General features: G+C 64.3%; 2 protein-coding genes across 6 annotated transcripts; both read right to left on the reverse strand.

Annotated features, from left to right (window-relative positions):
- KLHDC8B (kelch domain containing 8B) lies at positions 1-10,501 on the reverse strand. Its single transcript, XM_067540828.1, has 5 exons — positions 9,885-10,501; positions 7,249-7,413; positions 6,370-6,594; positions 5,286-5,387; positions 1-2,914 (listed from the first exon to the last, which is right to left on the reverse strand). Exons 1-5 carry the CDS (start codon positions 10,273-10,275, stop codon positions 2,718-2,720), a joined length of 1,080 nt encoding a protein of 359 aa, XP_067396929.1. The 5' UTR covers positions 10,276-10,501; the 3' UTR covers positions 1-2,717.
- LOC137148163 (uncharacterized) lies at positions 10,281-25,204 on the reverse strand. 5 transcript variants are annotated; one of them, XM_067540812.1, is made up of 6 exons: positions 24,913-25,204; positions 22,735-23,120; positions 21,764-21,924; positions 21,041-21,173; positions 20,213-20,328; positions 10,596-10,696 (listed from the first exon to the last, which is right to left on the reverse strand). In XM_067540812.1, exons 1-6 carry the CDS (start codon positions 25,172-25,174, stop codon positions 10,693-10,695), a joined length of 1,062 nt encoding a protein of 353 aa, XP_067396913.1. In that variant the 5' UTR covers positions 25,175-25,204; the 3' UTR covers positions 10,596-10,692. The 5 variants fall into 5 exon arrangements, with proteins under 5 accessions (XP_067396906.1, XP_067396913.1, XP_067396876.1 ...); XM_067540805.1 differs by lacking the exon at positions 20,213-20,328 and having other exon boundaries at positions 10,281-10,696; XM_067540775.1 differs by lacking the exons at positions 10,596-10,696; positions 20,213-20,328 and adding an exon at positions 16,831-18,359.
- Between the last annotated feature and the right edge of the window lie 2,448 nt (positions 25,205-27,652).

Raw genomic sequence — 27,652 nt, forward strand, 5'->3', positions numbered from 1 at the left:
CCAGCACAGACACAGCCTGCTTGGTGGGTCACTGCGCCGAAAACAAGCAGGAAAGCAACACAAGCACAGCTCCCCCCACGCACTGCGGGGCGACGCTGGGCACTGACCCGCCGTGGCACAGCTCTGTGGCCAGGCTGAGAGCGGGAGGCTGAGGAGCTGAGGGGTGCACGCGACTAGAGCAGGTGGGGGCCGGGGGCAGTTAGCCCAGTGACCGTGACACCTTTCTCACAGTTATACCCCACAGCTGATCCAGACGAGGGACAATTGCCCTGCACTCTGGGATGTGGTCATGGCAGGGCACGGGCGTGTGTGGCCAGGTTCTCCGGCTGGCGCTGCTGCCGTGAGCCCGTCTTGAGGATGCAGAGCAGCCCCTGGCCATTGTCCTGGCCTCAGGCAGCGGGAGGGGGATGCTTCCTGCTCCCTAGAGAGACGAGAGCGTCTGGGCTGCTATCTGCACACGCACAGCTCAGGGCTGGCTCTGGGGACCTCCAGTGCCCTTTTGTCAGCCTTTCTGGGGCCTCAACTTCCCTCTCCGCAGAGATGGTCAAATTCAACTCAGGGCATCGCTGTGCCCGGGAGGCCAGGTCTCAGTGCAGGCCCAGCCGCGTGCCTCAGAGACGCAGCCACTGTCCTGGACCAGCTCAGCAGGAACAGCAGCGACTGGAAAACTGACGCCTGGGCAGAGCTGCCTGGGGCAGGCAGCAGCCAGCAAATGGTCGTCCGGTGGTGGCAGCAGAGCTGGGTAGGGAGTCCCCAGGCTGCCATAGTGGGGGTGTGTGTGTGTGTGTGTGTGCACATCTGGACAGAAGTGCACTGGATAATGAGGAGTGCAGGCTAGGACGGTGCAAATCCCAGCCAGGTGCAGTGTCCTCCCTGGGAACAGGGTCAGCATCTAGGGTCACGGCCCCGCAGGTGGCCTGGCTCTGGCTTGCCCGCCACGGAGAAGCTGAGCCCCCTGGCCCGGCAGGGATGAGCTAAAACCGCTAGGAACAGAAGTGCTGCCGTTTGCGCAGGTGCCAAAGGTTACATTCAAACCCGGGTGACGCGGGAGAGCAGCTGGGCGAAGGCGGGAGTTTTTCATCCTCTCTGGGGGCTGGAGCAGAGCAGTTTGCAGGAGAGGCCGGGAGCAAACAGCCAAACCAGGGAGCAGCTGGGCAGTGACAAAACACCACTGCCCACTCGACCTGCAGGAGGCACTGACACCTCCCCAGGCACGGCGTGGCTCAGCTCGGCTCCTCCCTCCCACGTGCCAGGACGGTGGCTGGGGAACAGCCCGTGGGGGTAAGGGATGGACTCAGGAGACGAAGGGTGAGCCAGCAATGCCGAGGGGGGTCAGCCGGGGCAGCATCAGCAGGAGGCCCCTTGCGACAGAGGGGGAGACACGTGTGCAGTGGAGAGGGAAGCTGCCTGCTGGTGGGTGAGTGCGCCCAGCCCCACTGCCTTCTTCCACCTGCTGGGATGAACCAGTGACTCTCCGTCGGTGTGGTGGGGGCTCTGGGGTTCGCCTCCCTCACCCGGGCGTTTCCCCAGCAGCTTCGCGTTCGTAACAAGCAGAATCACGTCACCTGCAGCTTTCCTGACGTATCCAGACCCCCAGGAGCCAGGGACGGTCTCTGCTGCCCTGCCCCACCACTCGCCCCCCGCCTGGGACGGGGCAGCAGGTGGAAACCTGCTGTCCTGTGCTGGAGCCCAGCAGCTTGCTGTGCATCGTTGCCGGGAGCCGAGGGCTGCAGGTGCCAGCCCCGCCGTGGCTGACGTCCACGTCACCCTTTGCTGGGCGGCCCCACGGGAACGCTGGCCCAGCGGAGGGGCTAGCGGCTGGCACGCTGAGCGGGCGGGTTCCGGGCTCATCACTGGATCCCAGGAAGCGCGAGGCCGGACAGGGAAGAGGGCGACTGACACCAATGTGCTTAGCTGCTGCTTCTGCCAGGCGCCTGCACCCGCCATGTCTGATCTGCCTCCGCCCCCGGCTCGTGGGCCCGGGTCCCCTCCAGCAGTGGGGAACAGAAGTCGCTGCCTGCCTCTGGGGCTGCCCCCGTCACCCTCCCTTGTCCCATGAACAAGCTGAGCCCTTTGCCCTGCCCACGCTGGCATTCCGGCACAAGCAGCAGGACAGACGCGGCTCCCCCGAGGGCAGAACTCCACTCGCTGTGTTTATTGGAGGTGCGACAACACCTCCTCGGCACTGAGCTACACGGCACCGCAGGTGCGACACGGGACCACAACACAGCACTGCGAGCAGATCACACACCGGGCCACGGCGCCTCCGGCCTCCCCGCCGCACCGCCCGCCCCGCCCAGCACTCGGACCCGCGGGACGGCGCTCCCCGCAGGCTGCAGAGGGCAGGGCAGACCCTGGCGCTGCAGGGGAGATGCGGCAGCTGCGGTGCAGGCCTGCTAACACCCCAGTGCCCTGCTTGCGGCGGGACCTGGCCCTGAGAGCCACCCCAGCACCGCCAGGCAGAGCCATGCTGCATCCCCCACCCACGTTCCTTCCCGGCTCCTCCGCTGGGGCGCTCCCGCCCCGCGCAGACAGCCCGCTGCCGCCTGCCGCTACTCTAGAGAACGCACTGCAGCTTCTGAACGCCTAACGAGCAAAAGGAAACGTCACGTTGGGTGCCCGGGGCAGTAACGACGAGCTACGCCCCGCCCCCGCCCTCGGGCACCGAGCCCTCAGCTCTGGCAGTGGGATCGTTCGTGCTGCCGCGGGGGCTCCCTTCAGGCCCCTTCCCGCAGGCACAGGGCCTCGACCGCGCCGCTGGGGCCCTGGGCCACCCCTCCGATCACAAACAGCAGGCTGGGCGTCTGGTAGCTGGCGCAGGAGCAACGGCCGGTGGGCATCGCGGGCAGCAGCTCCCACTTCTTCCTTGTTAAGCTAAACCCCTCCACGGAGTCCAGGGGAAAGGACTGGTTCCCTGCGGAGACAGACATTAACCCTCAGCGGCAGCGAGAAGGAGGAGAGGACGCTGGGCGCGGGTCAGGCGCAGGGCGAGGATGAGCCGCCAGCGTGAGCAGCCTGGAAGCCAGGGCCCGCGGCGCTGGCACGAGCACAGCTGGGTGCTGCGTCCAGCTCTGGGCACCCGCGCTCAGCAGGCTGCATTCGGAGGGGAAGAAGTGCAGAGACGGGCCGCTGGGGGCTGCGCGCTGCAGAGGCGGCACGGAGGAGCTCGGGGCTGGCGCTCGCTGACTGGCACTTGCGAGGCGCGGGTAAGCCAGGCAGAGTCCCGAGGAGTTGCCGGGAGCAGGAGAGGCTGGCGTGGAGGGGCTGAGGCATGCTTGGATCTCCCGCTAGGCTCGTCCGTGGGGCGCAGGGTGCAAGGGGGCCCAGCAGCGGTTACAGCACAGCACAAACCAGGAGATCATCCCCTGGCGCCTGCTGATGTTAGCCTCCATTTACAGCTGGCTGCAGGGGGTGCCTGCCCCCGGCCTCTCATCTGTAGCTCGTCCCACGCACAGTCACCACTGCCATCAGCAGGGACCTGCGTCCCTCCGAGCCTGTGCGGACAAGGACCACAGCAGTTGTGTGCTGCTCCCTGGCCCTAGCCCTGCAGCGCTCTCAGTCCAACTCTCCCTGCCTGGCACCCGCGAACCGGCCCCGCTGTGCAAACGCCTGCAGGTCCCAACGGGTGGTTCACAGCCGCTCTGCACGGCGGGGCCCAAGGGTGCCAGACTGGGGGGGCGAGCCCTCGGACTCTGCTCTCCCAGCATCCCCAGACCCTGGGGTTCCCCGTGTCCTTCCCCCACCGCAGGGCTAGAGGTGCTGCCCGGAGCAGGGGCCCTGCTGCAGCTTCTCCAGAAACGCAGCCCAGGCCCGTCCTCGTCCTCAGGTACCTGCCTCCCCCAGGGCCCAGCAACAGCCCAGCCAAGCAGCGCCCGCGGCCGCCCTCACTGCCCACAAGGAGTTCAGTGGGACCCTTCCCGTAGCCCTGCCAGCCAGCCTGCCAGCACCGCTGCCCAGCCTGCTGGTGCAGCTGCCAGGCCAGTCCCCCGGGTGCCGCCCGTGCCACCCCTCCGCCAGCGCTGTGGGGCTGAGCTTGCAGGGCAGCGGCCGGCAGGGAGCGCTGTGAGGCGCAGGGGGCAGAGCTCAGGTGTGTTTCCTGCGGTTTGATTCTCTGCGCGGTGAATCGCTGCATTGCTCTGCAGACAGCAGCGGGGCTGGGCGCTGCGCAGCACGTCCGCCGGCACCGAGCCCCTCTCGCTGTAAGGCCATCAAATGCGGCCCCACTCGCTGAGCGCTGCGGATGTGGGCAGGGGATGAAAAGCTTCTGCGAGCTGCCCGTCAATCTCAGCCGCCCGCGCCCCAGCCCCGTGCAGGGAACTGGCTTTGCACAGAGGACGCAGCGGTGGAACCCAGTCGACTGTCCCTCCATTTGCAGAGCTCATTGTCCCCGCGACCAGGGAAGCTCCAGCTGTGTCAGCAGGAGACAGTCCCTGCAGGAGGCCGCCAGGCACCTGGGCTGCCCACGAGGGGCTGCTCTGCCCTGCGCCTGCTGCAGCCCGGTGCAGAAATTCAGCCCTCCGCCTTCACCCGGGCCTGGAGAGCAGGGAGCAACCTGGGCCGCCAGCCAGCTGCCGCCCTGCCCTCGCCCAGCGCTCCGAGCCGGGAGAAGCAGGGACCGGGGCAGCGGGGTGACCAGTGCCCCTTCTGCAGCAGTCCTGCTCCGCGCCCAGCTGCCCTCTCCGCCCGGGCTACCCCAGCATCTCCAGCCCTCGTCTCACCTCCCCCAGCCTGTCCCGCCCCGCAGCCGGGGCAGGGGGAGAGCGGCACAATTCCAGGAAGAACACAGCTGGAGGGGTGGAGAGCCCTCGGCCCCGGAGCCACTTCAGATCCAGCCGGCACATGCCCTCCTGGCAGGTCCCCGTGGCTGGCACAGAGGGAGGGGAACGCCCAGATGGACGGCACAGCCCCCGGCCGGGAGCAGAGCTGGGCTGTCTCCAGTCTGGTCGCCCGGCCAGGGGCCACTGCAGCCAGCCGGGGAGGGGCCCTGGAGACATAGCCTGCCCTGGGACGCAGGCTGCCTTCCATGGGACTGACAGAGCCGGGCCCGCGGGTGGGAAGGGGGCCCAGGAGCCGGAGGAGAGGTTGGGACCCGGGATTCGCTGTCTCTCAGCCACCCAGGTAAATCCCCCCCTCGGTGCAGCAGGGCGGGGGCCGGGGAAGGGCCAGCCACAGGCAGCGCCCCGAACGCACAACTGTGAGTGCAGCACCCCGGGGGGGTCTCTGTCCGCATGGCATCCTAACATGAGCCCGACCCCCGTCCTGACTCGCATGCCCCCCCCCCTTACCGAGGCCTCCGGCCGCCACCACGCGCCCGCCGAGGCAGCCGGCCACGAAGTCGGCTCTCTTCTCCCGCATGCGCAGGGCACGGCCCAGCTTGCTCCAGGCCCCTGCAGGGAAAGAGGCAGCATCAGCGGGTGGGAGAAGTGCCGCCCCCAGGGGCACCGGCCAGCCTTCCCGCCCCACGCTCCGGCTGACCCCGCCGCCTCCCTGTCCCTGGGGGTCTGAACACGCTGAGCCAGGCCTGTGGGGCGTCTCCCAGGCAGGCCAGGCCAGGCAGCCTCTGAGTCTGGAGACGCGCCCGCTGCTCTTCTGACCCCCCTCCCACCCGCAGGCCTGTCACCGGGCAGCTGCTCACCCACGCCCTGACATCTCCCGGTGCCCAGGTGCACTGTTCCCTCCCCGACACTCTGCCTGCCCGTGTGACCAGCTGCCCAGCGCCTCTGTGGGACAGCGCGTGGGGCACGACAGCTCGGGCGGCTCTCAGTCCCCCATGAAGCTCCAGCGAGGGGAGGGGGCAGACTCCGGGGCTCCCTGGGCCCTGCCGGCACAGTGGGGGACGCTCCCTGTCCGACGGGGGCAGAGCGCCAGGGCAGAGGGGGCAGGCGGAAAAGGCGAGCACGTGCCTGACTCCCAGCAAAGCCCTTGAATCCTGCCCACAGGCGGCGCCAGGCCCCGCTGTCAGGGCGCCGCTTCCCGGTCCCCGTGGCCACGGATGGCAGCCCAGCAGGGTGGGCGCCAGGCCCCCCGAGAGCAGGGCTGCGAGGGGCTAGGCTGGCGCACAGACGGGCACATGAAGAGGAGTACTCACCTGGGGGCTGGGTGCCCCCGCGGGGACGGGGCTGCAGTGGGGCAGGAGCAGGCAGGCTGACCCCGTGGTTATGGCCCCCCAGCCAGAGGTTCAAAGCCCCGAATGCCAGGAGCTGGCGCGATGCTCCGGGGCCACGGGGAATGCCCCCAAGGAGGCTAAGTGCCCCTCCCACTGTCTGGGTTGTGCCCGGGGCCCCTCCCGCTGCAGCCCAGTGGGCCACGGTGGCTGGCTAAGCCCGGGCACGCGGGGCGCCCCTGCTGCCGCTCCTCACGCCGGCTCACCCTGCTGCGGGTCGAACATCTCCACCGTGTTGACGAAGTGGGGCCGGGAGTAGAAGTTGTGGGGTCCCGGCTGCTGCAGGCCCCCGAGGCTGAAGAAGCAGTCCTCGGCCATGGCGCAGCTGGCAAAGGCCCGCCGGCTGGGCATGCTGGGGTAGCGCGTCCAGCTCCGCGTCTCCAGGTCGAAGGCCTCGAAGGCTGTGACGGGCAGCTTGCCTTGCCGCCCCCCTGCAGGGAGAGGAGATACTGAGCGGGGCCCAGCCTGCGGTCTGGTGCCACCGTGCCAGTCAGAGCCTTCAGCCCCACCCTCCTACCGCCCCGTCACCAGGCTCCCTGGACCGGGGATGGGGTCCACGCCAGGCTGCACATGCTCTGCAGAGCAGGGACTGGGGGTTGCGCCAGACGTGGGGCGCACCGGAGGGCGGGTCGCTGCGGGGCGTCCTGGGCACCCAGAGCTGGAATCTGTGCGGGATTCTCCAGGCTCATTTGCATGTTCATTAAAGGTGATCAGTGTCTCTGCAGCAGAGTAACGAGCAGCCAGGAGCCAGGCTGGCTTGTGGGACCCGGGCTGCACGCACACGAGACGGGCACGGGCAGGGCCCTGCGGGGCTGAGTCGCCCGGGGCTGCGGAGAGATTTTGTCCCAGTCCACACTCAGGAGACGGAGCAATGGGAAAGCCCAGCGCTGAGCTGAGCCTCTGCCCCCAACCTCAGCTCTCCCCACAGGGGAGTCTGGGGGGCAGGCGCTGGCTGGGGGGCTCCCAGCAGGGGGCGCTGTGGGGAGCGGGGCAGGTACAGGCTGCGGGGGGCTCTCCAGGGGAAAGCCTGCGTCCCTGCGCTCTCCATCCCACCCACCGTCCCCAGGCCAGATGGTGCCACTTACCCAGGAGGAAGATCTTGTTGCCCTGCAGGAAAGCAGATGCCCCGTAGCAGGGCGTGGGCATGGAGGGCAGAGGCTGCCAGCGGGCGGCTGCTGGCTCATAGACCCGCACCAGTGCCTGAGGCGAGGTGTCTGCTCCCATCCCGCCAAGCGCATAGACCACGCCGTCTGCAACAGAGGAGGGGACTGAGGGGAGCCGATGCCTGGCCCAGGCGGGGTGGGGGAGCAGGGGATGGGCGGTGGGGAGCCAGCAGGGGACGAGGCCGAGACGGCGGCGCTGGCGCAGCGGGCGACTGAAGAGGCCTGGCTCGCTGAGCTCTGGGAAGCTGGCAAGGCTGGTCAGGGCGTTTCCCAGTGCCCCCCCTGCACCCCCAGACTGGCTCCATCTAATTCTGAGCCTGGGCCAACAGCGGCAGCCCCTCTGCCCTGGGAGCCCCGCTCTGGGCACAGCCTGGCACCCTGAGGGGCCGGCCGGGGGTTTGTGGGTCCTGGGCTTCGGGTGGAGACACTGGCTGGGCCCCAGTATCTCGTCAGGCCCCACTGCCTGGCCCCAGCCCCGCTGGGCCCCCAGGCCAGCGCAGGGTACGTGCTAGGTGGGGCTGGCGGTGCCGGCCATGCCACCCCACAGGCGCCAATGCCCTGGGAGCCGGAGAGGGAGCAGAGGCTGCCGGAGCGTGGCCGGGAGGGGCGGCTGCCTGGGGAGGGCCACGGGGTGCAGGCCGGCGGTGAGGGGCCCTGCAGCCCCCCAGTGCGCTGGGCTTGGCTGAGCCGGGGAGCCCCAGCCGCCAGCCCCGGGGCGCAGTTCAGAGCCCAGGACCGGCAGGGCAGGGCGCCCAGCCAGGCGGGGGGCAGCAAACCCAGCAATCCACAGCAGGACTCAAACTGCCAGCCTGAGCGAACGGGGGGAGCGCGGGGTCAATGTGGGAACCCAGGGTCAGTGGGGGGGTGACGCGGGGAGAATGGGGTCAGTGCGGGGGGAGCCGCAGCCCCCGAGTTCCCCGCCCCCCACACCCCTGAACCTGCCGCCAGCCTGTCCCAATCGCGCCCCGAGGGGGCCAGCGCCCCCCGCCCCCCCCCCCCCCTGCAGCTGCCCCTCCGGTGCGGGCTGGCAGGCACACGGCGCGGGCAGAGCTCGGGGCCCGGCCAGGCCCCCCCGCCACGCACTGAAAATAGCCCAGAGCACGGGGCCTTCGCAGCTAATTATACTCCCCGGCGCCATCTCCCAGGAGACGCCATGGCAACCCAGCCACGCTGCCAGCCCAGCCACGCCGCCAGCCCAGCCACGCCGCCAGGCCTGCTCCCCCAGCCCCGCCGCGGGCTGCCAGCCGGGTACCCCCCGCCTGGGGGATGCTCCCCCCACGCCCGGCCCCTCCCCGCCCCGAGCACCAGCTGCGCCCCCCGGCGCCCCAGGCGAGGAGCGAGAAGCCACCCGCCAAGGGGCCAGCCTGCACTGACTGCCAGGGGAGATCGCCCCCATCGACTCGCCCATGCCCGGGGGGCGCACCTCTCCCTCTCCGGAGGCCGCTCCTGGCGTGTGCTGCCCCAGGCTGGAGCGGTCGGGCGCCCGGAGGAGCACCAGGGGCTCTGCCTGGCCCAGGGAGCGCGGGTCACACTGGACCGCAGGGACCACGCAGGCCAGGGATCATCTCATCCCCTCGGCAGGAGACACGGCGGAGTCCTGCTGAATGTACGGAGGGAGGGGCATGGCCCGGGCGCCCGCGGGGTCTAGCTCCCACCCGTGCCCCCGGAGATCCCAAGCAAGCCCAGGACTGAGGCCTGGGCCCTTGGCAGCCTCGACTACTCGCTGCCCCCGGCCCCCCGGCTCCCACGCTGCCCGTGGAGGGTGGCACTGCCATGCCGCTGCTAGCTGCCCGCCCAGCCGGGGGCACCGGGCACAGAGGACATGGGCACGAGGAGGGAGCTGCCCTGGGGCCGGAGGTGGGCAGAGGGCCCTGCCCGTGAGAAGGGAGCCACGTGGTGGCAGCAGCTGCTCCCGGCTTCCTGGCACAGGGCGGAAGTAGCACCATTGCCACAGGAAGGACTGGGCTCCGGCTCCGGGTCCAGCTCCCTGCCCTTGGCACAGCCTCAGGCTGGGTGGTTTCCATCTGTGCCTCTGGGCCAGCCCCCGGCCCGTCCAGGGGGCAAAGCAGCTGGGTGGGGTGTGGGCACGGACACTGCCCTGGCCCAAGGCAGGCTGGGGCCTCCCTGGCCACCCGCCCTGGCCACCTGCCACCTGGCCACCTGCGTCCACGGCCCAGAACCGATGCCCTGCCTGGCATGCACCGACCCGGCCAGCTGAGGACCCAGCTGGGCAGTGACCCCCGTCCCGCGCCCCAGCCACCCACAGGCCCCCTGCTTCAGGGCCTGCTGCATGGACTGGGGCCAGGGCTCCTCCCCCTCTGGGGCCAGCAGCCTTGAGGGCATGTGGGGAGGGAAAAGGAGGCGGAAAGGCGGGGCCTTGGGGTGGAGGGGGAGAGGCAAATGCCCAGGAGCTGGGGGCGGGAAGGGCAGGGCTGGTGGCCAGGGGCAGCGAAGGGGCAGTTCATTCAGCTGGGCGGAGCGACGCGAGCCTTAAATTGCCTTTTAATTCCCAAGAGAAACTCAGCGGCCCCGCGCCCGCTCCCCCCGCGCCCGCTCACCTCTCTCGATGGCAGAGATGCCCATGGATGGCTGGGCCAGGGCCGCCGCCTTCTCCCACTTGCCCTGGTCTGTGCTGAAGACTTCGACGGAGGCCAGGGGGCTCTGTCTGGAATCCATGCCCCCCATCACCAGCACCTGCTTCCCCAGCGCCACGGCAGCCGCCCCGGCCCGGGGCGTGGGCAGCGGAGGTAGCACCGTCCACGTCTGGGAAAGCACGTCCAGCATCTCCACGGTGGGCAGGGGCAGCCCCGCCTGGCCACAGCCCCCCACCACAAAGAGGTGCCCGTCCTGGTACACGGGGCTGCAGTACACCCGGCAGCTGGGCATGGCCGGGAAGGCCTCCCAGAAGAAGGACTTGGCTGTGGCGCCCGCCATGGCGGGAACCGGCATCTTAATTCAGGGGGCAGACAACACAGCCCCTCTCAGCGAGGCCCAACGCCCGGGCTCTGCCCGCACACGGCCCGGGATCCTCACGGCTCTGCTCTAGGCACGGGCAATAGCTGCAGAGCGGGGCCTCGTCCCCCAAGGGAGCCGCGAGGGGCACAGGCCTGCCGCGCCTAGCGGCCGCTGGCTCAGATTCCCAGGGAGGGGAGAGGTCTGTTCCTAACCGGGGCCACCGGCATCGTCTTGCAGTAACAAGCGGGACACCCCAGACTCAGCCTCTGGCGGTTCAGTCCCTGACACCGGCAGGGGCAGCGGCTCCCGGAGCAGGCTCTGCTGTGGTAGCTGGAGACGCCAGCCTGACTCCCCTCGTGCGCGGGTTGTGCCTCAGGCCTGGCCTGGCTCGGACTGGGGGCTCCACAGCTCCTACCTGCAGGGGGAGAGAGACACGTGAGGGGGGCTGAGCTGCGGCCCAGCTGGTGCAGGAGGAAGGGCAAACATCTCAGAGAGAGGATTCGGGGACACCGGGCACAAACTCAGCTCCCCCAGCAGCTGCCTGCGAGGCTCAGCGAGGGCCGGGACTCCCAGCTGCCTCGGCCCCTGTGGAGGGAGCCCCATGAGCAGGGCCGGGCTGGCCGAGGCCAGCGGAAGCAAGCGGCCTAGGGAGGAAGCGCTGGTGGCAGAGCACGAGCCGGGCCCTGGAGCAGCTCAGAGTGCCCGGCAATAGTGAGGAAACCGAGGCAGGGAAAGGCACGTTGGGTTTATTATCTCTGTTGAGATCACGATTCAGGGAAGAGCCACAACGTGCCAGACTCTGCAAAGCAGCCGGTGCCGCATGGCCCAACCAGGGAGCGCCGGGACGGGACGAGTCTGAGGAGCTGCCAGAGGCGGGGCAGGAAGGGTGAGGTCTAACCACTCTGCGCACGGCCCTCCACACAGCATCTGCCCCGGGAGAGGAAGCGCCTGGGCTCTGGTCAGACTCCAGAGACTTAAAACTCCAGCTGGATTCTCTAGCGAGTCACTGGCTCAGACCAGAACTGGCACCTCTGGGAGGGTCTCCAGGCCTGGCCCGGCGAGCACTGGTCTCCAGGACAAATACAGCACAGAACGGCACGTTTTGTCTTCTGGTCAGGAAAGGCCCTGCTCAGGCCTGGGCTAGCAGGGGGCTGGGGGCTCTGGCAGAGCTGGGGGGCTGGGAGCCAGGGCTGGGCTAGCAGGGGGCTGAGAGTTGGGGGGCACCGGAGGAAGGCCTGGCCAGCGTGTGCCTGCCCTACAGCTGGTCTGAGCAGCTGTGCTGTGTGTTATGAGAGGCCCCCGTCCAGCCATGCTCCCCTCCCAGGAGCGAGGCAGGACAGGAGTGAGCCTGGTTCTGCTGCCCGTGTTGCCAGCTCTGCTGGCCCCTGCGGCAGGAGCTGGCGGGGGAAGCCCTGGGTTGGCGCCAGCAAAGGGCCCAGCCCACGTTCAGCGCAGAAGCACTTTAGATAAAGACCCCGAGTGATGCGGAAGGCGACTTTGTCCAAGACTCGGCATCATCACGTCCAGCCCGGGGGAAAGTCGCCAGGGCTGGGACTGTGCCAGTCCGTGCATCCCAGCAACAGCCCATCCCTCCTGCACCCCCGCCTGGCTCCCACGTGCCACAGCCCCCACTTGGCTGCACGGGCCGGTGGGCACCCCCAGCTGGACACACACCACATGGCCGCCCAAGGCCAGAGACCCTGCCCCATAGGAGGGCAGACCACCACCCAGTGTGCACACGGACAAGGCCAGACCCCCCCCACTTCCCAGGCTGACCCATCTCACGGCCAGGACTTTCCGCCAGGCCCCTCGACTTTGGCAGTTCTAGCTTGTGACACGTGTACCCGGCGCCCAGCCCAGGGACCCCAATTCCTGGGCGGGATGTGACAGAGCCCTCGGCAGGGGACAGAACAGAGACTCGTGGTGGGGGGACGGGAGCCTGCCCTTGGAGACACAGCTGCCTGCACTCCAGCAGTACAGCCTCTCACCTCCTGCAGGGAGACAGACCCGGCTCTCCCCCCCCCCCCGCCAGCTCCTGGGCTGGGTCACCCTCTGCCCCCCAACTCCCAGCCCCCAGGCTGATACCCCGCCCCTCCCAGTCAGAGAACTGCCCACCGCACGGGGTTCCCAGCTCACTCATTTCCTTGGGAGCTTTACCCACGTCATGCCGAGAGCTGCACAAACTGCTGCTGGTGGGTCCCTGCCCGGGTGAGGCTCCAGGCTCCCCACGGTGCACCCAGCGCGGAACCGGGGCTTGGAGCCAGGCTGCTGCCAGCCGCGGCAGTGAAGACATCGAAGGGGGACGCCGGCAATGGGGCACCGCAGGGCGCAGGGCACAGGACAGCGATGTGCCTAGTGCCCCCGGGGCAGTCAGCGTCTCCCACCGCCAGGACTGCCCTCAGAGCAACAGCTGCTATAGCAACGCAGCTGCAATCTGAGCCCTGTGCCAGCCTGGGGGCTGGCGCCTGCCCCGCTGGAACAGCCGCCCCCGCTCCCAAGACAGGAGCTGGGCACGGAGTAGACGTGCTGCCTGCACGTGCCCAGCTGGTACAGCAGCAGGCGCCAGCTCCTGGAGTCAGCACAGGGCCCAGGTGCAGCCAGGTGCCTGGTGTTATTCCAGCCTGGGCGACTGGAGCACAACGCCCGGGTGACAGCACCAGGCCCTGCGCCAGGCAGCCGGGGGTGCCCCGAGAGGAAGCCGGCGCATTAGAGCTGCGCTGGCAGCTGCAGACACGGGCCAGAACCCACAGCCGGGAACACAGGACCCCACGCGAGTGCTTGAAAGCCGCTTCAGCTGCACAGCCTCGGGCCCTGGCCCCGCTGCTCACCATCCACAGCTGCAGGGCAGATGGGACCGGCCTGCTCAGCCAGCCTGGCCCCCTGGCCCCCACCCCAGCCAAGCTGCCTCCTCCGCTACGGGGGGTGCAGTGGGCAAAGGTAGGGTGAGGAGCTGGGAGCCAGCAGGCTGCAGCCATGCACCGAGCGTGCAGGGGCTCAGCCAGTCTCTTAGCCAGTTTAACGCTCTCTCGACCCCGGCACTGAGTCTGCGCTGCCAGGGGGAGATGCAGCATGGGGCTGGGTCTGCATCTCCTCCTTAGCCACAGGCAGGGCAGAGAACGGGCCACGCTGCGCGCCAGGCCCTTCGGAGGGAGCCGGGTCGCCCTCGCCGTGCCAATGCCATCTCTGAGCTCCTGGGGCGCGGGGCGGGAGGGGAACTGAGGCAGGGGGTGGGGCAGGGCAGGGCGCTGGGCGGGAGGGGAACTGAGGCAGGGGGTGGGGCAGGGCAGGGCAGGGCACGGGGCGGGAGGGGAACTGAGGCACAGGGCGGGGCGCTGGGTGGGAGGGGAGGGATGCGCACACCCCAGCCAGTCGCGGGGGCTGCCAGGATCCAGGCCGCCCGGTCCCGCGCCCTCGCCGCCCGGTGCTGCCACCGACCCGGCCCGACCCTCCCTCCCCGGGGCCAGGGCCGCCGCGTCCCGCCGGCGCCGCCCAAGCCCCCGGGCCCCGCGTCCTGCCGAGCGGCGCGGCTCCCCCCGGGCACCCCGGCCCCCCGCGCGGCCCCTGGCCCGAGGCACGGCCGGGCCGGGCACAAACTTTCCCGGAGTCGGGCCGGGAGCGGGGCCGGCCCGGGCGGACACGGAGCTGCCCCGCGCTGCCCCCGGCCCGGCCCGGCCCGGCCCGGCCCCCCTGCGCTGCGCTGCGCTGCGCTCACCTCCGCTCTCCGCCGGGCCGGGCCGGGCCGGGCGCTCCTGGGGCCGAGGCGGGCCGGCTCCGCTCCGCTCCGCTCCGCGCTCGGCGAGCCGGAATGGCAGAGAACAGCCGCCCGCCCCCCGCCTTAACCCTGCCCGCGCCGGGCTCTGCGCGCCGAGCGCACGGGCAGCCCCGGCCCGGCCCCGGGGCCCGCGGGCTCCATCCCGGCCGCCCGGCCCCGGGCCAGGAGCCGATGAAGCGGCGCGGGTCGGGGCGGGGCGGGCGCAGCGCAGCAGTGGACTCCCCCCGCCGCCAAAGCGGCGCCTGCTGCTTGACCCTCCTCTCCCCGGCCCGGCCCGGCCCGGTCCCCCACAGCCCCCGCCCGGCTCACCCGGACCGGGGGTGAAGGAAGGGCGGGGCCCCGTCACTCAGGGCTGACCCCGGACTAGGCGGCCGGGCTGGGAAAGGCGGGAGAGCCCCTGCTGCCGGGCGGGGCAGGAGCGAGCAGCAGCAGATCCCCCCCCGCCCACACACCCACACACTGATCCTGCACCCCAGTAGCCCGGCCCAGGCAGGAGCAGGGAGAGCCGAGGGGGGCTGGCACCACACCTCTGCCAGCACTCGGACAGCGCTGCCGTCCCACCACCTAACTGCAGCTCAGCACAACAGCCATGCTGGGCCCGGCCCAGGGCCCGTCTAGCCCCGTGTCCCGGCTCTGACCTGGCTAGCGCCAGAGTTCAGAGGCCAGGAAGAGAACAGGGCACTCGAGTGATCCTGCGCTGTCCTCCGGGCCCGGCTCCTGGGAGGGAGACCCAGAGCCTGGGCTTGCGTCCCTGAGCAGTTTGGCCACTGGCCAGTGAGGGACCTGCCCTCCAGGAACTGCTCTAATTAGCGTTTGAGCCCAGGTATACTTTTGGCCCTCACAGCACCCTGGCAATGAGTGCCCCGGGGGGACGGCGTGTTGCGTGGAGCAGCACTGCCCCATCTTCGTTTTAAACCAGCTTCAGCGGGTGACCCCTGCTTCGTGTGTGATGTGAAGGGGCAAATAACACATCCCTCTTCCCTGTCTCCGCCCCAGTCGGGATTTGATAGACCTCTGCCATATCCCCCCTAGTCGTCTCGGTTCCACGCTGAACACGCCCAGGCTTTTTAATCTCTCCTCACACAGGCTGTGCCGTACCCCAACCATCGTTGTTGCCCTTCTCTGTACTTTTTCCAATTCAAATAGCGCTGTTTTGAGATTCCAGCTCTGGGCGTCCCAGGATTGATGTAGAGCAGGGGTTCTCAACCAGTGGTACGCGGAAGACGGCTCGGTGGTACGCGAGGCAAAACCTCGCCGCCGCTTCTGCCGCAGAACCCCCCCCCGCCGCCACCGAAAAAGGTCGCTGCCGCCGAATCCCCCCCTGCCGCCGCCGAAAAAGCTCACCCCCCCTGCCGCCGCCGCCAAAAAGCTCACTGCCGCCACCGAAAAACTCCCCCCCTGCCGCCACCGAAAAAGCTCACTGCCGCAGACTCCCTTCCCCCGCTGCCGCCAAAAAGGTCGCCGCCGCAGATCCCCCCCCGCCGCCGCCGAATGGTCCCCCCCTTCCGCCGAATCCCCCCCCCGTCCCGCTGGCGAAAAAGACCAATGCCGCCGAAAAGCCCCAAACACCCTGCCGCCGAAAATGGTCAAAGGCTTCGGCGGAGGGTATTGATCCCTGCACGGAACTCGACCTGCTCACCGAGTCCCACTCTGCCAGGTACAGTCAGGCGAAGCGGTACTTGATGTGACTGTACCTGACCCGAGTGGTACTCGGGAAAAAAGGTTGAGAACCGCTGCTGTAGAGGCATTCTGATATTTTCTGTGTTATTCTCTCTCCCTTTCCTACTGGCACCTAACATCCTGCCAGCCTTTTGAACTGCTGCTATGCGCTGAGCTGAAGTTTTTGCAGAACTATCCGTTGTGACTCCACGGTCTCTTTTTTGAGTGGGAACAGCTAATTTAGACCCCTCATTCTGTACACAGAGTCAGCTCTGGCTTCCTCTCTCTGCAAGTCCCATCTCACCAGGCCCAGCAGCCAGCAGCACTGGGATCCCGCAGACCCAGGAGCAGGAAAGGAAGGCGCAGCTCTGACGCAAAGGCTGCAAGGACTGTACTTCTGGAGGCTGAGGCAAGGTGTTTGCACTGTCTTTTACCCCAGCTTATAATGAGAAGGTAAGAAGTCATTTGAAATTAATGGCAGTTAATGGACCTGGCACAACAGTCCCGTAGCAACTGAGGGCACCTTGCCAGATTCCTCCCATCGTGGAGGTGGCAGTCAGTCTGTCCTTGAGAGGCACTGAGTATTTTTACACTCGCACAAATCTGGGCTCTGGGTTGCAACAGTGGCAGCTGGGAACAGCATAGACGGGAGCTCTTGGATTCACAGGTAAGGTGTAGCTGGAGGCATGGAGGGGCCAGGATTATCCCATGCCCTCACTGCAGATGAGCAGTGACTTTCCCCCTGGGACATAAAAGAACAGCACTAGCAGCTCCCTGAGGGGTGCCTTGGACTACACCAATCTTCTCGAGGTGCCAAGGCCAAAGCTCCTGCTGATTTCCTCGGGCTAGGACACCAGCGATGCTCAGCTGGGGGGTGTGCACACCTGTCAGGATGAGCTACAAGCAGCACAGCTGACAGAACAATCTTGAAAGCTAAATCGAGGCGCAGAAGTAGGTCTCTTAGTAACTAGACCTATGCTTGGCCAAACTCTGCTTTTATCAGCGAGAGAGAATATCAGTGCTTAGTTTTAAACTCTTTCAATCTTCCTCGATTGAAATTTTCAGTTGCAGCAAGTGACGGGGAGATGAGACAAGAATTCTTTCATGACACTAGACGGTGAGAGTCACAAGTTAAAGCTTTATAACCATTATAACACATCAACATCACGTCAAAATATACAAAGTAAACAGCCTTTCGTCAAATTCTAGGAAGTTCTCAAGCACCATTTCTCTTACTTTGCCTTTCTCATGGATGGAAATATTTCATCAGTTCGTGTGTACGCTAAGCAATGCTTATCAACATGTACCATGCAATCGAATCCTTCCCAGTCTAGCTATCCCTAGGCTTTGTGCCACCACAACGCCACGTAAGCTACACTTTGCCCTTTCCATGGCATGGAAGTTTTTCACCGGTTGCCTGGCTGTAACTCTGACTTTCCTCAGCTGTGCAGGCAGGCATGCAGCCAGACTCTGGCCCTCAGGGAAGTGTGGTATCGTTCTAACCCTTGGAGCTTTGGTTCACTTTCCTCCCTGCACAAAGGTGGGGTTACTGGAACTCTCGTAACAGCTGTTCTGCCAGAGACATTCCTACCACTGCAACTGGGCATCACCTTTCATCAGCTTCTCTCTGAAGCCTCTGGGCGGGCTGGGCATGGATGGTCTGCTTCCATTTTAACACGGTGCACCCCTGAGACATTCTGGCTCAGGGCATGCCAGGTGATGTACTGCAAAGAAAGGTAGAACATGTCCGTCAGGGAGCTCCTGTCTCTCTTCAATGCCATCTGCAGGGAGGGGCCCAGATGGGGGCCTAGGACACTCCCCTGGAATTCCACCTTGTCCAGAGTCTGCGACTCTGCAGGAGATGGGGCCCTACACCAGCGTGCTGGCTAACGCTGAATGCTCTCTGGGCAGCGTTTACACTCCACGGAACAAGTGCTCCATCGTGTCTTTCTGTCAACAGCTTGAATTCTGGATTGCTGGGATACTGCAGCTCGTGAGCCGAGATGTGAACATGCAGAGGGCATTCTGAACTCCATCACTGGAAAACCACCTCCATCAGCCCCTTCTAACAGACACCGAACCGCATGCATTCTTTGTCATCAGATTCTTAGTTCGACTAAGACCAAGTGTAACTTTTTCTGACTCTAAACAGCACTTCACAAGCATGAGCTAGCTTGACTGGCACTGATAAAGGGGAAGTAACAGAGAATCTCACCAAATCCCCCAGGAGCTGCTGTGGCTCAGCAGCGGGACACGGACAGTTTTCAGAGATGTCTTTGCCAGAACAGACTGCGGAGGTTGGGCTCATCCTCAGGAGATACCACAGTCTGGTGCTGAAGCACACATAACGAGCAGTTCACCGACAAATGCTGTAGCGCTCAGATGCTCCAGAGAGATTGGGGGCCAGCCGTGCGAGGTAGCACACAGACACAGGAAGAGCCAGGGAAAAGAGCAGAAAGAAAAATGACTCGCCCACGATCACCCAGCAGGTTGGAGACAGGAGTAGAACGAAGGTCATCTGAGTCCTGCCCAGTCTCTGGCAGCGTCTTCCTCCCCTTATCAAACGCTTATTAGCAGCTTTCCCCTTAGGGACACTGCTCCACCTGCACCGTCGGGTGGAATCCAAGTGGCAGGAGTCTCCCTGCAGCTGTGAGGGAGAGAATTACCCCTTTACTGTGCAGACATACTGTGGACTGCCAGACAGCCAGCGCTGCGAGGGACGACAGCCCTGGCAGCATTAGTAGTTGCAAACAGTTGTGCGCGGTGTGACGTTCCATGGCACCATGGCATTCTAACTGAATGAAGTGTGTAACCTGTGAGATACTTAACACAGTAAGTAAAATGAGGTAGAGGATTAGGGTTATTTGTATTGCAGCAGCAGCTAGAGTGCCAGCCTCACTGTGCTAGGCGCTGTACAAACAGAGAGACAGTCCCTTCCATGAAGCACTTGCCATCCAAGTTTAAGGCCAGAGACAACAATTGGCTACAACATCGATCACTCACAGAATGAAAACTGCCCCAGCCAGACATCTTGAGAGGCAAGATCAAAAAACCAACACCCCACCAAGAGTGGAGCAAGTGCTGCTGGGGTGCACCTGGGGTCATGGTTGGAAGCAACTTCCTCCTGCAGGACACCAGTCAGACAAGCTCCTGAAGCACCTGCAGGTCTGGAGCTTCCTGCCTCCAGCTCAGCGCACACCCGTCTGGCAGAAGGGGAGGACAGCTAAAGGAATCAAGCCAAGGCTAGGAATCAAACTGCAGACAGCTGCGAAGTGGGAGCCCCTGCTCATGCTGAAAGCAATGACCCCACACCCACTCCAGCTGCTGGGGGTCTGGAGCGACTTCACGCTGCGTTGCACAGCTGGCTCTCAGCACTGGCCAGGTAGCGCTCATAGTTCTCCTCACACCTTCTCACGCAGCGGAGGAAATAGTTCTCATCAGCAATGGCCTCAAGGAGGTTTGTCTGCACCAGGCAAACATCATACAGCTCTGAGGTGGGAGCTGGCCTGGTGCAGCTGCCTCCTCTCCTGGAAAACACCTTCAAGGGGGAAAGAAAAGACTGTAAGGGGAAGCTCAGGCCTTTACCCCAGACATGAGGAAAGGCAGGTGCAAGGGGCCAGAAAGCAGCAAGATAGGAGGTACCACGGCCACCTTCTGCACAAGGGCACAGCCAGGCAACAACATTAGATGAAGAGCAGATGTCCTGGGGAGGGTTTGTCTTATAAAACTGGTTCTTTCATTTCTCCTCTCTGCTTTTAACGGTAAGTGCCTGGATTTCCTCCAGAGCCAGGATGCTGGCAGAGACAGAACGTTATGGTAATAAGAAGAGATCAGGTTTCTTAGCCCACTTTAGAAAGGGCTGCACCTCTCTCCCAGCCAGCCACTCTGCACCAGTCTCCCTGGGCTGAATACAGCACTGCAGGAACCGGCAACTCAAATCACCAGGCTGAGCCTTTCCCAAGGGGAAATGCAGCTGGGAGAGAACCTGAGTCAAAGCACTTAAAGGAAAGTGCATCAGAAAACAGTCCCACCTTTCGAAGTAGCTGAGTGGATTTATCCTCCTTATGACCTAGGGGCAGGCTTTTTAGCACCAACTGGGAACAGAGGCCCAGAGGGGGAAGTGACTGGCCCACGGTCACCCAGGAAGTCTGTTCCCCACAACACAGCTGCGCTCCCTGGGTGTCTGAGTAGTAGCTGCTGATTTCAGTGACACAAACAAGTTCTTACTGCAGGTGGCACTGGAGGGCTGGTAAAGCTACAGGAGAGCAAGCTGGGGTCCAGTCTGACTCATGCATCAGCAACAAAGCAGCCAGCAGAGCTCTGACAACAGCGACAGCACGGCTGCACGGCACGTGCAGATCCCAGTGAGTCTGCAGCTGGAACCACCCCACGCCTCTCTGACCCAGACCAGACACGAACCAGCCTGAGCTGGAGTCAGAACTGCAGTTGCCTGAGGTCATCTAAAGAGCATCGCTTCTTAAAATAAACAGAGCAGCCAACCTGAACTGGGGCCTCTCGGTTCTGGATGGAGAAGGAACAAGCTCCCTGCAGGCAAACGGGGCTGGGGTGAAGCTGGCTTCGTGGCTCCTGGCAGCAGACAAGTAGGGAGAAGCTGCCTACAGGCAGGAGATTCATGCTCTGAGCAGCTTCCACGAAGTGCCTTTTACATTATTTATCCGAAATCAGCCTCCTTCCCCTAAGGGCTCTCCTGGGGCCAACAACAATCCGCCTCACAAACAGGGCAGCAAATATTCAAGAGACTTTCATGTTGGTGAAAAGTCCAATTAACCTTTTTTGCCCTCCAATGCTCCAGCATCCCTCCCACGCCAGCTCCTCTTCCGGCAAAGGCAAAGGAGGCAGCCTCCTCTGCTGGACTGGGAAGGAAAGGCTCCTATTCAAAGCCAAACAGTGCCACAACAGCGAGCGACAGCCCACGCACCTTTCTTCTCTATAAATGGTCTTTGCTTTCCAGCATGCTGCAGTGTGAAAGCTGTCCTTTAAATACAGCCAGCCTCAGCCTCGCTCCGAGGCAGGCTGGCTGGCTCCTGGGGCCCAGCAGGGAGCAGCATGACTCATGCCAGCTGAGGACACACTCCGCTATCAGCAAGTGCAGGAACAAAACACCTGCTGTTTTGTGCCAACAAATGATTTCATTCTAATCCTTGGCAGATGCACTGATTGTTCCCTCTGATTCCAGTCTCCTGGCCCCCAATTCCACCCTGCTGCACTCCAGGGCAGAGGAGTCCAGCAAACTACTCTCTCCAGCCATGGGGGCCTGATAATCCCCGAGAGGAGCCTCAAAGCCAAGTGGAAGGCAAGTCTGAGTACCTGGGGACAAGTGATGGTCTCTGAATCGTTCAGTCGAATGTTGTCATCGATGCAGATGTGGTGAACACTAGAGTCGTGAGGGTCAATCCAAAGGGGCTTCCCACCCTGGCAGGAGAACTGATTTCTGGCCCACCTGAAATACAGCAAGAGGGCAATGGCAGCCCCTCAGAGATGGCTCCCTGCAGCACACAGCTGCTCAGACACAGAGCAGCCCCAGACCTGTACCTGTCAGACTGAGTCTTCAGGGGCTCCAGTCAATCCAAACAAGGAGAGGTGGGCTGGGTTTGATAACATCTTCCCTTGCAGGGACAGGAAATGGGGCCAGGAGGAAACCCTCGTTCTATGGCTTGGGTGCAAGCCATCAGGGACTCTGCATTCACTTCTGGGCACCGCCTAGCCAGGGTGAGTCACAAACTGGAGGGAGCTCAGAGAGGAGCAGGAGGGACAGGAGCAGACGGGCTTATGAGGATCTGTCTGGCTTGGCTAAGTAGAGGTTACGTACACACAGGCGGAGAAGACAGCAGAACAGCCTACCCAGGGGCACGGGACATTCTTGCACATGATATGTGGGACTGTAACTAAGAGGGACGAAAGGAACCGGAGGCTGCCAGTCAGGAATAATCTCTTGGCAGCCAGGGAGCTGTGGAATAGTCTCCCAAGGGAATTTGTGAAGGAGCGGGAGAGACTGCCCAAGCCGCTTCCTAGTGCCCTCTTGTTTCTCACCAGTCAAAGTGGTCTTGGAAGCCCGCCAAACCTTCCATGGAGCTGAAATAGTTGTACAGCTTTCTTCCATCTTCCCTGGTGGAAAGCCGCTCTGATCCCCGGCTCAGCACCACCTCGCGCTTACTGCAGCGTATTCTGCCCACAGTAAGGTCTACCGGGAGCTGCAATGTCATTGAGAGGAGAGGGGATGGAAGGTTTGCAGATCAGACACACTGACAATACAGGGACAACCGCGATCTCCCCAAGCAGCTGGGACAGCAATCTCCAGTGCCAAAGAATGAATGTGCAGCACGTTGGGGAGAAGGGACGTTTGGAACATTCGAAGCCTGAAGAGTTCATCACCCCTGGGGGAATGGAAGCAGATGGCTGCTGCCTGCTTCTAACAGACTCTGTGACAGAATCCAGCCCCCAGCTTGGAAATCAGCTGCATGCGAAGGAACATTTCTGTAAGCAGGTTAACTCCCAATCCCAGCACACAGGTGTGTGCGCCCCCACAGCCCCATGCCCAGAGGTACATGCACCCCTCTCTATCACAGGCTCCTCCCCTTCCGTGACAACTCCACCAGGAGTTGCTCCAGGAGGGTGACAAGGCCCAGCTATGATCTAACCAGGTGTTCTCCTTTCCATACCAGAGGGCAGGGGCACAGGAATCTCTTTGCCTAACTTGGCCCACATGGATAGGCAATCTCCTCCCACACAGAGACCCCGGGAGGAGCACAAGCACCTGGAAATTCACAAGCTTGATGACGGATTTGTACAGCACTCACTTGCCCACACTTTCTGCAGCTAAAAGCCTCTTCTGAGAAGCTGCACAAATTGCTGCTACCCAAAGGTCAGCATTTTATTAAGGCGGCAGTTTGAGCAGGAGTCTGGCTAGTGCAGCGCAGGCACCTTAGAACATGTTCAAAGAAGCTACAGCAGAGAAAGCAATCTGTAAAGATCTCAGCCCTCTGCCTCCGGGGTGCACTCACCAAGACATCACGCAGGGCAGGGAACTGGGGGTGCTGCCCCTCCAAGGCGCAGCTCATTGCCTGGAGAATGCGGGATAGGTCTGTGCCAAAGGTCCTCAAGATGACAGCGAAGTGCCTCCCCTCCCGATGCAGAGTCTCCAGGAGGTGGAAGAAAGAGGGCAGGACCAAGTGGTAGTGCTTGACGTCCTCGCCTCTGAAAGAGAACACTTTGTGCGGCCGGCCCTGCCACTCCAGGAGCTGCAGGTGGTGTGCGTGCAGACTTCTGAAAGGCCGTCCCACTGCTGTGGCAGTGAATGTAGTGTCACGGCCATACAGAGAGTAGAAACTTACAGCACCGTGGCAAGGAGACAGCAAAGAGGGGGAGTCACTCAGCCATTGCCACTCACCTGAAACAGACAGCAACAGAAGAGTTGGGGTAACACTTCCTGGAGGGAGCATTTCACACATGGTGCAGTAATGCACAGTGCCTCCCCTTCCTCCTTCCTCCCATCGACATGGCCCTCCAGTCTCTCCACGTTTCATTTGCCACCGTGGACCCTTCTGCCCCCTCACACCTCTCAGCCCTGCTGACCCTCGGCCCTATTTCGCTCCCAACATCGCTTCCTCCACTCCTGCTCTTGTGCAGTGAAATGTCTCTGGCAGAAATTTAGACAGGTCACAGGCTTTCTGCCAGAGCTATTGTAGACAGTATGTCCAATGAGCATAGAGCAGGGCTCGACAAATTTGTTTTGGAGCTAGGAGCCAGCCCAAAAATTAAGGAGCCAGACAACATGGGCTCAGCGGCGAGGCACCAGCCACTCTCCTCTCCCGGCCCTGCCCCTTCCCCTTCCCCCTGCCCCTCTCCCGCAACGTGGGCCCAGTGGCAGGGTGCCCTGGCTGGAGCGTGGCGGCCGCTCCCCCCAGAAAAATACTAGGTGCCAGACTTCAGTTTCTAGGCACCGTGGCGACCGGGCGCCCAGGGTCTGTCGAGCCCTGGCATAGAGTGAAGGAAGGAAGGAAGGAGGGAGGGGAGGGGCAGCAGTTAGAGGCATGAGGAGGTCAAGGATTAGGTTTTCCAAGATGGGAGAGACCAAAGCATGCTTGTACTATGAGGGGACAGAGCCACATGAGAGGTTAAGGAGAAGCGTCAGGGAATGGGTCTGAGAGAGAGGAAGAGATGGGATGGGTTAGAGGAGAAGAGAAGATGGGAAATGTTTGTGTCTATGATGGGAGGAGGAGGAGGCAGTGGGGGGAGGGGAAAGCTAGCTGAGGGGAGGAGGAACATCATCTTGTATCTGTCAGTTTTCTTTGGGAGAAAATTTATACGATTTGTAGAGAGAGACATGGGGGGGCAAAGTGTTTGAGGTGTGAGTCGAAGGTGGTGAACAGGCAGCTGGGATTTCGTACATGGGACTCAGTAAAGTTGGAGAAGTAGAGCTGTTTAGCCAGTTAGATGGCAGAACAGAAAGAAGGGAGATCACATTCGTAATCCTCTTTCATTTGCACCTCCCCCTAGGTTTTCACATCCAGGCTCTGTTTACATCCTGCTGAATCCGATCCATGCACACAGCTAAACTCTCCTCAGCTTGCATCTCAAATTCTGCAACATCCTGCGCTCTAGCCTGGGCAAATGCAATCCCGCCCTGCTCACCTACATTCCTAATGCTGCGGCAAAGGTACTTCCCTAACCTGTCGCTTGGACCACATGGCCGGCTCGCTCCCACCGGCTCCCCGTTCTCTGTCACATCACCCGTGGGCTGCGTCTCTTCACCTGCAAGTCCCTGAATGGCCTGGCCCCGCCCTACCTGGCTCAGAAGGAATTATTTTGGCCTGTCTGCAGGAGGGTTACCAGACGATCACGGCCCTTCCGCCCTGGGAGCTGAGAGGCACCTGCCATCCATCTCCACTTCACTATCAGGCGTCCACTCGTGCCCGGGTCAGTCCCTGAGGCGAGGCCAGCCCAGCCTCCGCGGCCCACTCGTCCCATCTGCAAACACCTTCGCGCGGGGGCAGTGTTCTCCTGCCCACCCCCTGGGCCATCACTCCCCCAGACCCTCCCCCCCGCCTCTGGCCTGGCGCGACGGGGCGCTCCTGGGCGGGTGTGTGCAGCGCCGAGCACAGCGGGCCCGGGCCCCATGCTAGCGGGATGGCGGGGCGGGGCGGTCCCGGCTCCCTCCCAGTCCCGCCGCGCGGCCTCACCGGCCGGGCCGAGCGCGCCCCAGGTCACGGCGCTCAGGAAGCCGTTCAGGGCCGCCCCGGGGCCCTGGCCCGTGGCCGAGTCCAGCACCGCCAGGGTGTTGTTCAGGTCAACGTGCAGCACCAGCTTCCTGCGCCCCGGCCCCGGCGGCCCCACGGCGGGGCAGAGCCGGGCCGCGCCTCCCGCCTCCGCCTCCTGCTGCTGCTGCTGCTGCTGCTCCGCCGCCAGCGCGCGCCCCCGGCGGGCAGGGCGCGGCGCACTCATGGGCCAGGCCGGGTCGGGCCGACTCGCAGCCCCGTGCGCCCCGTTACCAGGTTACTGCGGCCCGGCGCCCCGCTTCCGCTTCCGGCCAGGCTACCATAGAGCCCGGGCCGCCATTTCCGGCCGCCGGCTAGAGTAGCTGCAGCGCCGCCTGGCGGGCGCTCCGCAGCCCCGCCTTGCCTCGCCTCCGAGAGCCCGGCCCAGCGCCCCTCCCCCAACCCGCGTTTCCTTTCTGCGGCCACTGCCCCGCCCCCACTGCCTGCCCTGCCCCCTCCCTGCCCCAGTCCAGCGCCCCCCGTGCCCCCAGCGCCCTCCCCCGACACTGTCTGCACTGCCCTAGCCCATCCCCCATCCCCGCCCCCTCCAGTCTCTGCCCCACTCCCCCTGCCCCAGCTCCTGCTCAGCTCAGCTCAGCTCAGCTGGGGGCCCCGCAGCCCACCATAGCTCCTGGGAGCCGCGGGCAGGGCCGGCAAGGCAAGCAGGTGCTGCTGCGCCAACGAGAGCCCGGGCCTGGGACGCAGCGTGGCGCCTTTCCCAGCCCGCTCGCAGACGCGCCTCCCTGGGGCCTGGCGCCGTCAGCCCAGCAGCCGGGATCGGGTCAGATCGTCTCCCTCGGGGGCCCCGGCCTGTGCCCCAGGCCCTCTCTCGCGAGGGTGACAAGTCTCTGCCCCCGGGCTCAGCGGAACCCACGTGCCCCGTCCCTGCAGGCCCAGCACCTGCTAGCGCGGGGGGCGTCTCAGGCGAGCACTGGCAGCCTCTTACCCCCGTTTGATTCAGAACAGGCCGGGGCTGAGGGGGTTTGGCCGTCTGCTCCTCGTCAGGTAGGAGAGCAGAGCGCTGAGAACCGTGGGGCACCCTGCAGTTCGGTGCTTTCCTCGTGCAATGGCGGAGGGGCAGTATCCCTATCACAGACCAGGGCCAGGCTTTCAGACCCTGCCACGCCATCCCCCATGCCCCCAGCCAGCACTGCCTGCTAGGCAGGCTGCGTCTGTCCCAGCCCCCAGCTGAGGAGCGATTACACGCCTGCCTCCTGGATCTCAGGGAGGAACGTGCTGAGCCGCTGCAAGACGGGCCTCGTCCGTCCAACCCTGCCAGGCCCTGGGCCAGTCAGCACTTCGGGATCAAACAGCGTGGATGGCTGCCAGGAGCCTGGTGCCCAGGCCACTGTGGGGAGATCCTGCCGGGAGGCGTTGTGCTCCAGGAGGAGGGCCGTCGTGAGGATGCTGCCGGCTCAGCGGATGAGCATAGCCCCTCCTGCCATGAACCTGGGTCCAGGAGCCGACGCCGAGTGGCTCTGGGCGTGCTCCCAGGACTGGGAACTGGCTCCCCATCCAGGGGGCTGGCACACACTTCCCTGCCCCGGGCACACACCTCTTCTCTTCTCAGCCTGAGCTGCACATCTGGCCTCCAGCCAGAGCGGACAAGCCTCTGGTGTGGGGCAGTGCGCTGCTCTGGCAAGGCGATGGACTCCGTGATCAAGGAGGGGACAGTGGTTCTCGCTGTCTGACACAGGGACCAGCCTACTGCCTTCCTGCACTGCGCCAGGGACCGGCCTGGGCCACAGACCGCTGGCTGCCAGAGTGCCCTGGCTCTGTTAGCCCCTCCCCATGAGCTCTGGGGAACCCACCCCTGAGCTCCCTCACAGCTGCCTCCCCCAGGGACAGGGATTCACCCTGGCGCCTTCCCCTCTGCTCAGCACACAGAACATTAACTCCTTGACTGCCGGAGCCATGGGAAAGACATCCCAACAGCTCATTTTCAGCTCTCCCCCCGGGCATAACCTGACCCACTGTGCTGTGCCCACGCCCAGCAAAGGGCAGCTCCTTTCCGCCCCTCTCTCCCCTCTGCTGCTGCAATCAGGTGTCTGAGCAGGCCCCTCCGATGTTCGTCAGCTGTCGGGGATTTTATTTTGTCCCCAGCCAGCCCCACGGAGCCCATAGGGCTGCTGCTCTGTGTATAGAGGGTGGCCAGGACCTTCTCGCTCAGCATGGGTGGCTGTGCAGAACTGAGAACAGGGAGGCTAAGAAAACCGCCAAAGCACAAGTTGTCCCCTTTAAGGAGGCCTCCAAAGGGCCCAGCGAGCAGAGCTCCTAGTTCTTCCATTGCTCCAGGAGGCAGGCGGCATCGCATCAGGAAAGGAGCAGCAGGCCCTAACCTCACAGCCGCAAACATACAGTCAGAAACCAAAGACTCCCAGGTCTGGGGCAGGCTGGTGTCCTGGAACCTGCGGGGTGCACGCCCCGAGCAGCCAGCATCACTGTCCACGCTACCTCAGCTTCCTGAGGTTACAGTGGACAAGAAGCTGGATAGGAGTCAGCAGTGTGCCCTGGTTGTCAAGAAGGCTAATAGCATATTGGGCTGTATTAGTAGGAGCATTGCCAGCAGATCACGGGAAGTGATCATTCCCCTCTATTCGGCATTGGTGAGGCCACATTTGGAGTATTGTGTCCAGTTTTGGGCCCCCCACTACAAAAAGGATGT

This window comes from Emydura macquarii, unplaced genomic scaffold (assembly GCF_026122565.2).
Source record: "Emydura macquarii macquarii isolate MOO-44397 ecotype Brisbane River unplaced genomic scaffold, CSIRO-AGI_Emac_v2 contig_71, whole genome shotgun sequence".
Taxonomy (NCBI): Eukaryota; Metazoa; Chordata; order Testudines; family Chelidae; genus Emydura; species Emydura macquarii.

What these genes read in the sequence shown, in the direction of transcription:
- KLHDC8B (XM_067540828.1), bottom strand. Translation starts at nt 10,275, where the DNA reads ATGCCGGTTCCCGCCATGGCGGGCGCCACAGCCAAGTCCTTCTTCTGG. An exon ending in CATCTCTGCCATCGAGAGAG is followed by an intron (nt 7,414 to 9,884) that starts GTGAGCGGGCGC and finishes CCTCTGTTGCAG; the next exon opens with ACGGCGTGGTCTATGCGCTT. An exon ending in GGTGGCGGCCGGAGGCCTCG is followed by an intron (nt 2,915 to 5,285) that starts GTAAGGGGGGGG and finishes CTGTCTCCGCAG; the next exon opens with GGAACCAGTCCTTTCCCCTG.
- LOC137148163 (XM_067540775.1), bottom strand. Translation starts at nt 25,174, where the DNA reads ATGAGTGCGCCGCGCCCTGCCCGCCGGGGGCGCGCGCTGGCGGCGGAG. An exon ending in TTCCAAGACCACTTTGACTG is followed by an intron (nt 21,174 to 21,763) that starts GTGAGAAACAAG and finishes GCTGTATTTCAG; the next exon opens with GTGGGCCAGAAATCAGTTCT. An exon ending in AGACCATCACTTGTCCCCAG is followed by an intron (nt 18,360 to 21,040) that starts GTACTCAGACTT and finishes TCTCCCTCACAG; the next exon opens with CTGCAGGGAGACTCCTGCCA.